General features: G+C 33.6%; 1 protein-coding gene across 2 annotated transcripts in view; it reads right to left on the bottom strand.

Annotated features, from left to right (window-relative positions):
- Nucleotides 1–211: 211 nt before the first annotated feature.
- LOC145259643 (uncharacterized) overlaps nt 212–13,447 on the bottom strand; it is a 99,947-nt gene continuing 86,711 nt past the window's right edge. For both annotated transcript variants that reach the window (XR_013864189.1, XM_080117324.1), the window contains 2 exons: nt 4,483–4,613; nt 212–348 (listed from right to left, as the gene is read on the bottom strand). Coding sequence is in view for 1 of the 2 variants with exons in the window: in XM_080117324.1 (XP_079973450.1) it covers nt 254–348; nt 4,483–4,613 (226 nt within the window). In the remaining variant the exon portion in view is untranslated. The remainder of the gene's footprint in view (nt 349–4,482; nt 4,614–13,447) is intronic.

The following is a 13,447-nucleotide window of genomic DNA, read 5'->3' as shown; positions in this document are numbered from 1 at the left end:
AAAACAAATACAGTTGAACGTTCATTAACTTACTGGATTTCATTTGTATCAAATATTGTTGGATTGTAGAAAGGATTGTGAATTTTATTAAAGATTTCATCACTGGTATTTGGAATGAGAGTCAATCGGCATATTTGTGCAAGATTGGAATGATAACATTCAATCAGTTCGGATATTAATTGGAACGTATAAAAAATAATAAAACAAGTCGCACTGAGATATAATTTATTGGTGGAATAATAAAAAGGATGATTTATTTTGCAGTGCCTAGCTCCCTAGCGATTGTATTCCAATCTGTGTAATCCATTACGATCAGATCACCATTTTCTGGTATAAATGTATTCAATTCTGGAAATACAAAAAGAAAAGCACAAATAAGAAAAAAAATAACGCAATTCTGTTAAAAATCTGATTGGTATTGGTGTTAATCCCAGGGTAGGGGAAAACAACCCATTGAGATAGAAAATGTTTAGAAAGGTAGAAGTCAAGTCTGGGCGATATGCTGTGCTTGGTGTCACTTATTTATAGGATGTTTCCTAAGATAAGAATATTTCTTTTATTCAAACATGTGCCACCAAGCACAGCATATCATCTTAGCTTGATTTTCATCTTACCGGAAATTGTCCTTGCGCTGGAATTAATACCAAATTAAAATAAGGAAAATGAAAAAAATAATAAAAAAAAGAACCTAGTATTGCTCCGAATAAGAAACTTAAAAGTTTCAAAAGTCCCAGCTCATAAAATAATAATAAATGATTTTTTCAATTATCATTTTATATTTTCATTTTCTGTTTGAAATAGTCAGTTGAAAAGTATTTATTACACTAGCAGTACTCGCTAACCGTCGTTGCCTGGTGGAAGCGTGGTCTCCCTTGAAAAAAGTTAAAATACGTTTGTTGCTGCTGCTGCTGCTGCTGCTGCTGCTGCCCAACTGCCAATCTCCTCATGTTACGAACGACTTTCGAAATAGACGCACCTAGCTCTTCATGGTAAGAACGGCTATTGGAACAACCCCCAGCCGTAAAAAAAAAAATTAAAAAATAGCAGTGAGGGGAAAAAAGAAAAAAATAGACGCAGTAGGCAGCCCGCGTGGAGAGAGGGGAAAAACATCCATTTAGCTGTTGAAGCTGTGGTAATGTTGACTGGTTATTTACCGGCCTCTGTGACTAAAATAGTTTTCTCAAAGTTTTATTAAGAAAAAGATTTATTTTAGAACGAAAGTTCTTCTTTGTATTTATCATTTATTAATTTTTTTTATTAATTACTGCAATGCAATTATTTCACTTATCACTGTAAAAAAAATAAAACCATAATAAAAATAAAAATACCTTCCCAAAATGAAAATAAACCAAAAAAACACAAACAAAAAGAAAACACCCCAAAAGCAAATGAAGTTTTTTTTTCGTTTCATTTCGACAATAAAAAATAAATCAAAAGCAAGAATAAAAGCAAATGAAATTCGATAATATAAAAAACTGAGCAAAATGGAGAAAAAACACGAAATGTTACACGTAACGAAAATAAGGAAACACCTGTTGCTCGGGTGTGTAGGGGTGGTGTATTAAGGATACTGAGCAAGAGTGAGGCGTAAAAAAGATCACGGAGAAATTTAAAAAAAAAAAGAGCTAAAACAGGAAAATAAATAAGAAGCGAACGGAAATAATCACATAAATACCCCTGTTTAAATGTTAACATCCACCCCCTAAAAAAAGAGACAATCCGTTACATTGGTTCGAACGTGAAACCCGTAGGTTACGACGCGAGCTCTCCATCCACTGGTCCACGGGGACGTACTCACAATAAAGCCGTGTTTTTATTTTTTTTTTTGGGGGGGGGGGGTTCTAGTTAAGCCAAATCAAGAAAGAACGCTTGACGCACATGTGTGGTTGCGGAAGTCTGGTAAAAAGGAATGATTTTTTTTGTGACCTCGCTGAATTTGTTGCGTTTTTAATAACGAAAATAAAGAAACACGTCATTATACGTTTATAAATAATGGACCCCCCCCACTTCCACAAAAAACCCCGAAAAATTGAACAAATGTGGACTATATTTGTGTGTGTGTGTGTGTGTGTGTGTGTGTGTGTGTGTGTGTGTGTGTGTGTGTGTGTGTGTGTGTGTGTGTGTTGTTAAGTAGTTTTGGATGCGTTTTAGTTGGTGAAAATTTAATTGGATTTATGTAGTGGTAAGCGAGCATATCACTTACTGCTAAATCAAAGGAAAAGGTGCCGCCGCTTCTTGAGTAAATCTTTTCATGTAATTGTAAGTATTGGTGGTTCGTTGTTTTTCTGTTAATACTCGTTTGCGGAGAACAGTTTCTTAGCGTTTACTAAAGATCAGTTCATTTTAGCGTAGCTTAATATAGGACGCTGAAACCGGATATAATAAAAAAAAAAAGCTGCGACGTAATTGTCTTAATTTAACAATATGTAAATAATGTTAATCAAAGTAATGGGAAATGGTATGTGTAACTTTATAGTAAATGTCGTGTATGTAGTTACCCGGTGGGAGAGTGGGAGGACTTTTCAGTGACAGGAGAAAATACGAACTACTTCGTCTATAGGTCTTGGCAATCGGGATGATGACGTTCGTAAGAAGTAAGGTGGGATTTTAATATGATGAATAAATGTGTCTGTAACGGCGATTAAAAGTTAGATAAGATGGTCGGTATTAGACATAATAAATTTATATGTGGCATCTGTTATTGCAAACCTACTATAATTTGATCCAGAGGGGAATTTCTGCAAAATTATATATATATATATATATATATATATATATATATATATATATATATATATATATATATATATATATATATATAGGAGATTAGTGTTTTCATTCCATGAAAATAGCGGCGTGCTTTTTTATTGTTTCTATGATAAAAATACTAATATAAAATGACGCCAATATAAAGCAATTATGCGGTAATTTCATATCGCTTTAGAAAACAGCTACTTATCTCTGATGATGATGGTCACTGGGATTCACCATTAATATACGAACTTATATTCTCTTTGCATCAATTGGATCACCGTGGAGAAGGGGTTTGTTCCGAAGCCTGAACTTCCTAATGATCACCGACAAGCAACATCAATGACGATGTAGTGTTTCATTATATCAAAAACGAGGCGTGTTAAAATGTTTTTGATTGGGAATGAGGGTATACCCCCCCAGTGATTCCGACGATCTTACTTATAACTTACGGTTAAAACAATCAACCAATCAGAAGCCTCCAACTTTATTATAAAAAAATATCGAATTTCGGATTCAGTACAGTTCGCTGTCAACCTCTGTCTTGAAACGACTGAATCGTGACTGCATTGATTCTTCGCCGCCATCTTTTTTACTATGAATTACTTAACACTCGAAATTGTGACTGCATTGATTCTTCGCCAACATCATTGTTACTAAGAATTACTCAACACTCAAGATCGTTACACCACTGATTCTTCGCTTCGATTTGATTTACTACCGCCATCTTTGTTCAACATAATGCCTCAACACATGTAGTCTACAAAAATTATTGGAATTATTTTAATATACTATGCGTAAAAATTCATAGGCAAGCATAGACAAACATGATATATTTATACTTTTACTTTAATTCATCCCAAATAAGGCATATTGACACTAATGCGTAACAGGTCACTGTGACAGTGGCCAGATTTATAGGGATATTTAGGTGATGTGTGTTAATCTATAAGATCTTCGTCCACACTGCATTTAAATGTTTGTATATTGGTGGGAATGGGGAAACAGAATGCGAGAAGAGAATTCCAGCGACAATATACTGAAGAAAGAAGTTATCAAAGTAGAAAATCTTCTGACATTTATGGACTTCCACATTGAATGAGTGGAGTTTTGCTGGTAATTGGTAGGGGACATTTTCGCTGAGTGCAGTAAGTTCATCGGAGCACATTCCGTGCTAGTACTTGTACAATAAGTACAATTAATGCAACAGTACGGCGATATGACAGGGGATGGCGTTTAGCAGACGGTTCAAAACCTATTACATTACAATTTTTTGTTGCACCTCGTCCAAGAGGGGGAGACTAGTGGTTGGTGCAAACAGTCCAAATATGATAACCATGCTCCATGTATGCGTGAATGGCGAATTTATAGAAATATACGATATTGGTAGGTGTAAGAAGTTTTCTAGTCAGGTAGATGTTTTATTTGCAGTAGATTTGGCAACATCTTCTATGTACTTATTTCATTTCATGTTAGCTGAGAGATTTGATCGTTAAACTCTAGGAAGCTTAGTATCACCTATGATAATCAGTGGTGAGAAAGGTTTTATATACTTGCTTAAGAAAAATAGATTTTTTTCCTTGATAGCATTAAATTTGGCCATCTATTTTGACAGTCTATTTTGGTCATTATACTACAGAATGGAGGTCAATTTTTAAGGATTCATCGATTGCTTTGCGAGTATTCGATTTTGCCTAATACCGAAAATAGAGCGCGTTTGCATATACTTACCAATATCCTTTTCTCCGTCTTCCTCATATGAAAGCCAATAATTATTGTCTGTTTGTTGTAATCCATTCAGTGAAAAAATATACTCTCCTCTTAGGCCTTTCCTCCACGAATCTCTGACTTTTGTTGTTAAACTAATTTAAGAACAACCAAGCAGATGAAAACGGTTAGACATAAAAGAAAGAAAAACAAACATGTTTAATAAAATACATGCAGAAATCAATATTTGCAGTTAACTCGCCGAGAGTTTAAAATTGATATATGTCGAGGGACAATACGAAAGATAATAATAAAAACATTTGTTACGACTATAGTTATGACTACATATTGTGATGATAAGTGCAACAAATTAGAATATTATTTCATAGTCTTTCCCAGTGATCATCACAGTTGTTATATGTGGTGTCTGGCTTCCGGTCGCCATCTTATCTCAGTAGTAGTTCAGCCTTACATCATTTTGGGCAAATAAATGAATACGAACGGCGTTCAATATTCACTCGAAAAACGAGACTCTTCTTTCGGATTTCAAATCAAAACCATTGCAGTAATGATGACTCCTCTTCCCAAAATGCTACCGATGAAATCGTTGATTAACTTCACCATCCTTTCTTGATTTCAACAATATTTGGTACAAATGAACTTCAGACTATGCCTGACTTATCCATGAAGTTTCAGTTATAAATGTTCAACAGTCTTCGTTTTATCAGAAGTACTGTTAGGTGCAACCTAAACTTGACACATTCTTCTCTTGACATTAACCTGATTTGGACTATGATGACGATTTTCATTTGAGGAATAATTTGGGGATATTTTTTAGAGACATTATCTTTGAGATACAATTACAAATAATTTCGTGCGAAACCCATTCAGGATCACAGCTCATACTGATGAAACAACTAAATATTGAACGGAGATAAAACAAAGTATGTTAGATGGTCATAACTGAAACTTGGCAAAAAGTTAGGTATAGACTGAAGTTTATTTATACCAAATATGGTTTAGATAATTGTGGAAAGGATTGATAAGTTTATTAACGATTCCATTGAAGCATGTTTTGGGTGAAGCGTTACCTTATACTATTACAATATGTTAAACATAAAAACTGAACGAAAGAAATTTTATTTCGTTTTCCCAGAAATTAGCCAAAGGCAAACATTCTCTCTTTTTTTATGCTATTCATTTATTGCGTTAAACTTCAATTAAAGCTAAGAAATTATTTTAATTGTTTATTTATTTATTTATTTTACTTTTTATTAAAGTTCAGTGTGTGTTTTAATATCTAAAACATTATACTCGTTTTTTAATTAAAGTAATTGTATAATGCTAAAGAATATAAAATAAATGATACCATATTTTATCCTCACTTTTAAAAGCTTTTGTAACAAATCTAATATATACACGGCTATATATCTGTCTGTCTGTTTGTCGGTTTGTCTCTCTCCATATTTTCGAACTCTATCTCCTCCGAAACTAAAAGTCGCAGAGCGGCGCTAGGGGCCTCAAATGATTAGATTTTATTTTTACGGGCCGTTCTTTTATGGATTTTTAGCTGGTTAAAATAGTTTTTAAGGGGTCAAAAATGAGTCAAAATTGGAAATATCGTTTAACATTTTGTACATTTATCTTAGTTTATTTTTAATTCTTAATTGGTTTATATGCGTGTCGTGTTGATACGGTGGTAACGTTACCAGCTTGGAATGCTACAGTTTCAGTTTCGATTCTAGCTGATGGCACCTAGATACTTTTTTTACTTTTGAAATCACGACTATATGATAATATATACGAAATATGGACAAATTAAAATGTCATACTTAAGCGTATTTTACACTCGGGTAAAGCCGGACGCCCCCCCCCGCTATTAAATTAAATGTCCCTAATCTGGACCTACTCAAATTGCTTATTATTACGAAGGCATCAATCAGATGTTGTATCCCACTATCCGTAGGGAGATTAATAGGGTCTCTGATCAGGAGGACAACAAGAACACATCGGGAATTAATTTAGATGGAAAAATCACTTATTTCGTGAGGTCCTTATTTACTTGCCTCCCTACAAAGTTGGCTTTTAATCTGGGGAAAATTCAAATCTACAAAAAGGAGCATTCTAGTTTGGGACAAAAATTACATTACTGCAGTCTAATAGGATTTCTTCTCTGCTAACATAAGACAGAAATGATGAAGTGTAGTATCAGAACCATAGATTGAAGCTCAGTCGAGTACGTTTAATGAAAATAACGATAAAAAGATTAGCAATGTCACTTCTATGAGAAAAAGAGTGTAAGGAAGAGAAAAGGAGATCTCCACTAGATTTTGAAGTCGGGTTTGTACTGTGTCAAGGCAGGAAAGAGTGAGCTGAGCGCCCCCCCCCTCTATGTGGCAACAATACTCTATATTGGGACGTGTTTTTTGCTTTTATACAGAATTGTGTCGAGAGTGAGATACCTCCTGGAGTAAGACGGTCATGTTACCCAAAGATTTAACCACAATTCAAAATTAGAATCTCGAATAGAAAGTAAAGTAAATTAAAGAGAATGTTTAGATCACCAATTTAATGTGTATCTTCAGTTGAATATTACTAAATAGTACTTCACATAAGCTATTAATTTAAGAAATTGATGAATGTTTTACTTTGTCAATTCAAGCAATAGGATTTGTTTTAGGGAAATATTTCCGTAAAATGTACCGTGTGATCAGCAATATCTGACAGAAGAAAAATATCCCAAAAGGGTTATAAGACACTTTTGCTTCGTTTATTCAAACATAAGGATATAAAAGAATAAATGCGACTTTTTTGTATACTGATGACACTGGTTTGACATTACATTCCATTTCAGAATCTTGCAAAAAATGGTTCATCATGGCACCCATTCGGTCTCGAGAGACAATGGACAGTCCCTGTAATGGTGACTGCGTGTAATCGTAAAGCAAGGGTTGTGTAATTCCTTTCCACACCTCTCTTGAGTCGGCACTGCTGGATTCTATAGGCACGGAGAAATCCAAGACGGTTGAAAAGAATGCCGAGATAAGCAGAGAGCACATACAGCACATACAAACGTCGCTTAACTGCGATGGTCTAATGAAAACCGGTGCGCTAACATGTGTATGCCATATTTAAAATGTTCATCTCACTGTAAATCTGCACAAAACAATCGTTATGCTTCAGTTAGTTACACAAGACATACTGAACCGTCTAATCTCAGTAGCAGAGACAAATGTTCGAGAAATTCACTGATTTCAATTATGAAATGATTATAAAACGAAAAGCATATATATTTGATTCTCCCAAATACAGATTCATGACAAGAATGAGGAAGGCAAAAAAGGTCAATGTTTATAATGCATGTATTTCATGTTAAAAAAACACACACATTGTAAGATTTGGCTCATTTACTGCTGCCATCAGATTTTTATGAAAACTAACACCTTTTCTCAAACAACACCTTCCAAAATTCGCTTAAAGCTTAATTCTGACGACATTGTAAGCACGTATAAGTATATTTTCTAACAGAAGAAACTACTCAGAAAGGCGGCAGGGTACCTGTCTAGCATGTCAGGTGCGCATATTCTGTAAAGAAAAAGAAGTAAAGAACTTGTGTTCGTAGCTGGATATATTTTTAGATGTGATATTGATTTGCATATGAGCGGAATAGCTGCTTTAAAAAGGACAAATTGGGGAGGACAAGAATTGAACATTTGACAGCCGAGAGAAAACATCGGCGCAGAGATTTGTGGGTGTCAGTTACGGTGTAAGTGAAGAGGAGTTCTGTGACTTTTCCTTTTGAGATTGCACATTGTCAAAGGATTTTTTGGAATGATCACGCCATACGAATGAAAGATTAAAAGATTACCATACAAATACTCTATAGTGAATGTTTCGAAGGAGATGGCCTTCAGCACAAGTAAAAAAAAACATTTCGTTATTGCTTAAACGAATCGTGTAATTGGCTTTTGCTGAAAATGAAATAAAAATTATCCAACATCTACAGGACTTCATCATTCACAGAAAAGGCCAAATAAACTTCTGATAAACAAAACCTCGAAAAACATTGACTACTTCTATTTCACATACAACCAAAAGGTTTAGTGGATTAAATAAATCTAAAGATGAATTAAAAGTAGAGTTGAGTTGCCAGAGCTAGTAATAACACCAGAGAAGATATCTAAAAATAAACACTGACACGATATTCAAACTGCAGACAATTTAATACTGACAACGTCCATAATTTCTGGTTGAAGCAACTAACTGCATTACATAGTCCATGGTAGTCCTGTTCTACCAGACTTCTCAAGGAAGTAGTCACACCGACACGGCTCACCAAATAGAGAACAATCCCCATACTAAAGACAATATCTACATTTGACTAGTGAGCGTATCAGCATAACAAAAATTTTGCCAGCACATACTATAATATCCTGTTTGAGTTTATCGGGATTGGCTAGATATCTGAAAGACCATGTAGAGCGAAATGAGGAGATAAATTGCCAGCCATCTGCAACTAACATCGCTTGCCGGTTTCAATAGTAATCACTATCAATTCCATGACGAATGATATATGTCTGCAATGGCCAGATTCATTTAATGAGCTGAAAGTCATCATGTTTAACGTGTACCATGTCCGAAAGAGAGAGAAAGAAAGAGAGAGAGAGGGAGAGAGAGAGAGAGAAACTAATAGCAACGTAATTTAAAAAGGGCTGATTAATAACATCAATATTGACTGACATGTTTACTAGGATCGGTATGGTTCCATTATGGTCTCTTTGTACAAGTACAAAGGGAAGAAAGTTGAGTGCGACAACTATCAAGGCATCTCTCTTGTTAATGGCACATGAAATATATTTCCCAGAATCTTGTTGAATAGTTTAAATGCTTACATCTGTTCTTGTGTGGTTTCTGGTGGTCACAGTGGCTTTAGAAGTAGAGGTACTACTGATATGATCTTTACGCCGTGTTAAATGCAAGAAAGGTGTATTGAACATTGTCTATATCAGGTTTTTATTGATTCGACGAAAGCATTCGATACAGTTAATCAGTGTACTCTGTGGCAAGTACTGGATAAATTGAGATATCTTATTATCAACTTAACTGACAATAATATATCTGCATCCACTTTGTTTTAGATTTATTTTGCTGTAACTTTGTCATTGGCTTTTAATAACTGTTTGTATCTTCTATTTCTCACATAGAGTCAGGAGTATACTTATATTGAGGATATTCTCTATTGTCGTTCGAGACTTTCTCTATGCAGACGATGTGGATCTCGTACATGACTGGCAGAATGATATGCAGGATATCATGGATCGTTTGCATGGTCGTCTAGAATCACAGATCTCACAAAAAGCTTGGGCAAGACAAAGTCTATGTTTCCAACTCGTATCACGAACTGGGTATATTTTCTGAAAACGGATCTGTTTATGTATCTGAATAATGTTATTTCTAGGAACGGATCGTTGAGTGCTGAGAAGACGTATTGCATAGGTCGAAGCGGTTTTATTTTTTATTTTTGGTCATTTGGAAAAACAGGTGTGAATACCACCTGATATCAGGCTGGAAACTATGTCTGAGATCTGTGCTTTATCAACTTTTTATATGCTTGTGAGGCAGACATGAACAACTTATAAAGCTCAAATTCGCGTTTCTATCAGAATTGTCGTAGGCACTTGCTTAACATCTCTTGGGATAGATTTAGTTCTAACGCCGAAATTTTGGCGTGAACTGCTATTCCAAGCATTAAGTCTCGTATAAGTACACACAGATTCATTCGTTTTTCTTATAATATACTGTCCAAGCAGGTGATTTATGGCGAATTTATTGGAAATACTCGCCCACACACAGCATAAATCACGTTAGCGATTCAAAAGACGGTTTAGAGCGCTTTGGAATCGATGTTGGAAGATAGGAGGCGTTGCTGTAGATGGGTCAAGTTTAGGGGAAACCGGTTATTTGGAGATAGTAAGATTTTTTAAAAGAATAAGACCGAAGCACACCAGCAGCTAAAGAGGGCAACGAGGAAGAGATGAGACGTGATACCTATGACATGTGGACTAAATATGAAACAGCTAACATGCCGAAACTGCAATTTGGTAACTATGTCATTTGTCGATTTGTTGAATAATCAATGAGTACATTTGCTGCAAACTGAATCATATGCAACAAGTGGGTTTGATTATGGCGTCCCTTCAGATCAACACAACACCTGTCACTTTTCTAAAAGTCTTCTAGGCTTAAAGAGTCATATCTCCATTTTTCACTGTGAGGTTTGAAATTAATATGACATCGATACGTAAAAATTGGTATACTCAAGACCGAATATGGATCAAGATTGTCATATATATAAGTACATAGCTGTGGATGACATAGTAAGTAGACTATGCCATATATATATATATATATATATATATATATATATATATATATATATATATGACATCAAGTCTTAGTATGGCTTTGCTTCAAATCAATTCAGATTAATTCTTGCAAGATTATGAGAAATGTGGCTGCAGATTGCATAATCATTGATTCACTATAACTATTGGTATTGTTAAATTCATTGTTATTATTGCCGACACATTATATAGCTTAGTACTATCACTATTTGCTGAGTTATTTAAACTATAGCACACTAGTCTTTTTATGAGTTTATGCATGCAGTTATTACTTAAAGGACATTTACATTTATCAATACAATTACAGGGATTAACTTGCGATAGTGGGTTATTATCATTTTTTATTATTTATTTAAAAATTGTATTGTATAATGCAATTACATATAAATTTTAATTGGATACGGTTGAATATTATAATGTAATAGTATTTTGTTTATTGTATTTATGCTGATTTATTTTTTTTTTAATTTCAATGATTTTAAATATTATCTAAGGATGTTTGTTTGAAGATTATTCAACAAAAAGTGTTGGGCCACGTAAAATGATGTCATGTATTTTCCATAAAATTCTTATTTACCATTCAGTTTTTAGTGTGTCTAAAGTAAAAGTTGTCCTTAGTAGCTGAAGAACAATTCTTAGTGTGAAGAATCCGTCAATTCGCATCATCATTACTTATAGATATTTTATTTATATTCATCCACTTATATTGATTATAATGCTTGTTTTTTATTAAGGATGTGTAGTTTTCTTTTATAAAACTAAGTTTTCTGTGTAACCTGGATAACAAATGGCAATGTTATAGAACTTAACATTTTATTTTTCGAAAATATTTCCATTTGCTAAACGTTTGGGGATTCTATCAGATACAGCCAAAACAGTAGTGTGAGTTTCTACGGCGTTTATTAAAATAGTGCAACGATTAATGCGGTTTGTTATATGATTAAACAATATTATTGGCGAATCATAGTGTTACATCTAAAAAGTAGAAATTGTTTGACTACTCTCTACAGTTATAATTCTTCAGAAAGAATAGATATAATTTCTTTATTATTAAATTATAAAGGCATTCGCGTACTCTGGTGGTAAAATAGCATTGTCTCTATATAAGCTTCCTAATAAGTCTACAAGGGAATGTTAATATTTCCTTCAATCCCACCAGGTCTGTGAAAAGCGGAATCTGATGTACCTATCAGAATGTAAACATTAGCCAACTTATACTATATATATATATATATATATATATATATATATATATATATATATATATATATATATATATATATATATAGTATAAGTTGGCTCAAACTGTGTTGGCATTTGCATCAAAATGTGCTTGTGCGTGTAAAAGAGTGTATATTCATGTGAGTTCATGCATATATATATATATATATATATATATATATATATATATATATATATATATATATATATGCGTGCGTGCACGGATGTGTTCATCGGTGTTATTGTGTATATACATGTGCGTGTAAATATGTGTGTGAATGTCAAGGTGCGTCGAAATATTTAAAACCCTGTTACGATTAGACATTTGAAATAAATTATCTTTACCGTGAAGATATTTGTGGAAGACTTCATGTTTCTTGCTCTGAGCTACAAAAACATTTGCCAACGACTTAGTGCGTCTGTGGTTGTCCATGCTTGGTTATTTTCTTGTAGATATTTCACAATCACGATATTAATGAATATATGATTCGGACATTTTTCACGAGTTGTCAGACTTTCAGTTTGAACGTCTATTCTTTTAAAAATACGATATTTACTTCTTTTTTTTTTTTTAATATTATAATTGCTTCAAATACAGCCTAGAAAATACCCGTATTTAATTTTGATTCATTGTAATGAAATATTTGAAATTGTGTTTTAAATTTTATATTTTGGTGAACTATTGAAAAATATCATAAAAATATATCCGCGTATGTATATTCCATATTAAAGATAGTTTTTTTCTTGTGCTAGATTGCTGATTTGAGCTTTTGTTTAAGTGAGAGTTGATCTGTAAAAACATTCGCTTCCTGTAGCCGCTTTTACAAATAGCAAGACATTGCGTTTAAAATATATGCTATATATACTTAGATATCATAAAACTCTTACATTTTATAAATTTATTCATAAAATTTAACTCTATGTTCATTTTTCTGCTTAGCAAATAATAAACTACTGAAAAGTAAAGTGCTATGAAACGTATCCTGATTAAAGCTATGAGAGTCTAAATATAATTATTGTGAAAAATCTGAGGACAGATAACCGACTCTGAACAACCACAGTGACACAATTACATGAAGTCAAAAAGACGGTCTAACAAATTATATCACTAGAGATTAGTCGGTGGCTCCAACATGCCAATCTTGCGAACGAAGAACAAAGAAAATGTTATTATTTATGGCCAGTGATATCAATACAAGACTGCCACGAAGAAATGCTTGAAAATTAATTTATTTAAAAAAAATCTTATTATTTTGTATTTACCTCTCGTAGTCTCCTTCTTCTCGTTAGTACGAAAATAGCCGACATTAGAAGTTTTAGGTTTATCCCATGTTATTTATCCTTTGAAAGGAATTTTTATGTCG

This window comes from Euprymna scolopes, chromosome 1 (genome assembly GCF_053919585.1).
Source record: "Euprymna scolopes isolate OS-2025 chromosome 1, ASM5391958v1, whole genome shotgun sequence".
Taxonomy (NCBI): Eukaryota; Metazoa; Mollusca; class Cephalopoda; order Sepiida; family Sepiolidae; genus Euprymna; species Euprymna scolopes.
Note: the sequence above shows the minus strand (reverse complement) of the source record. Positions and strands in the feature narration are given on the sequence as shown.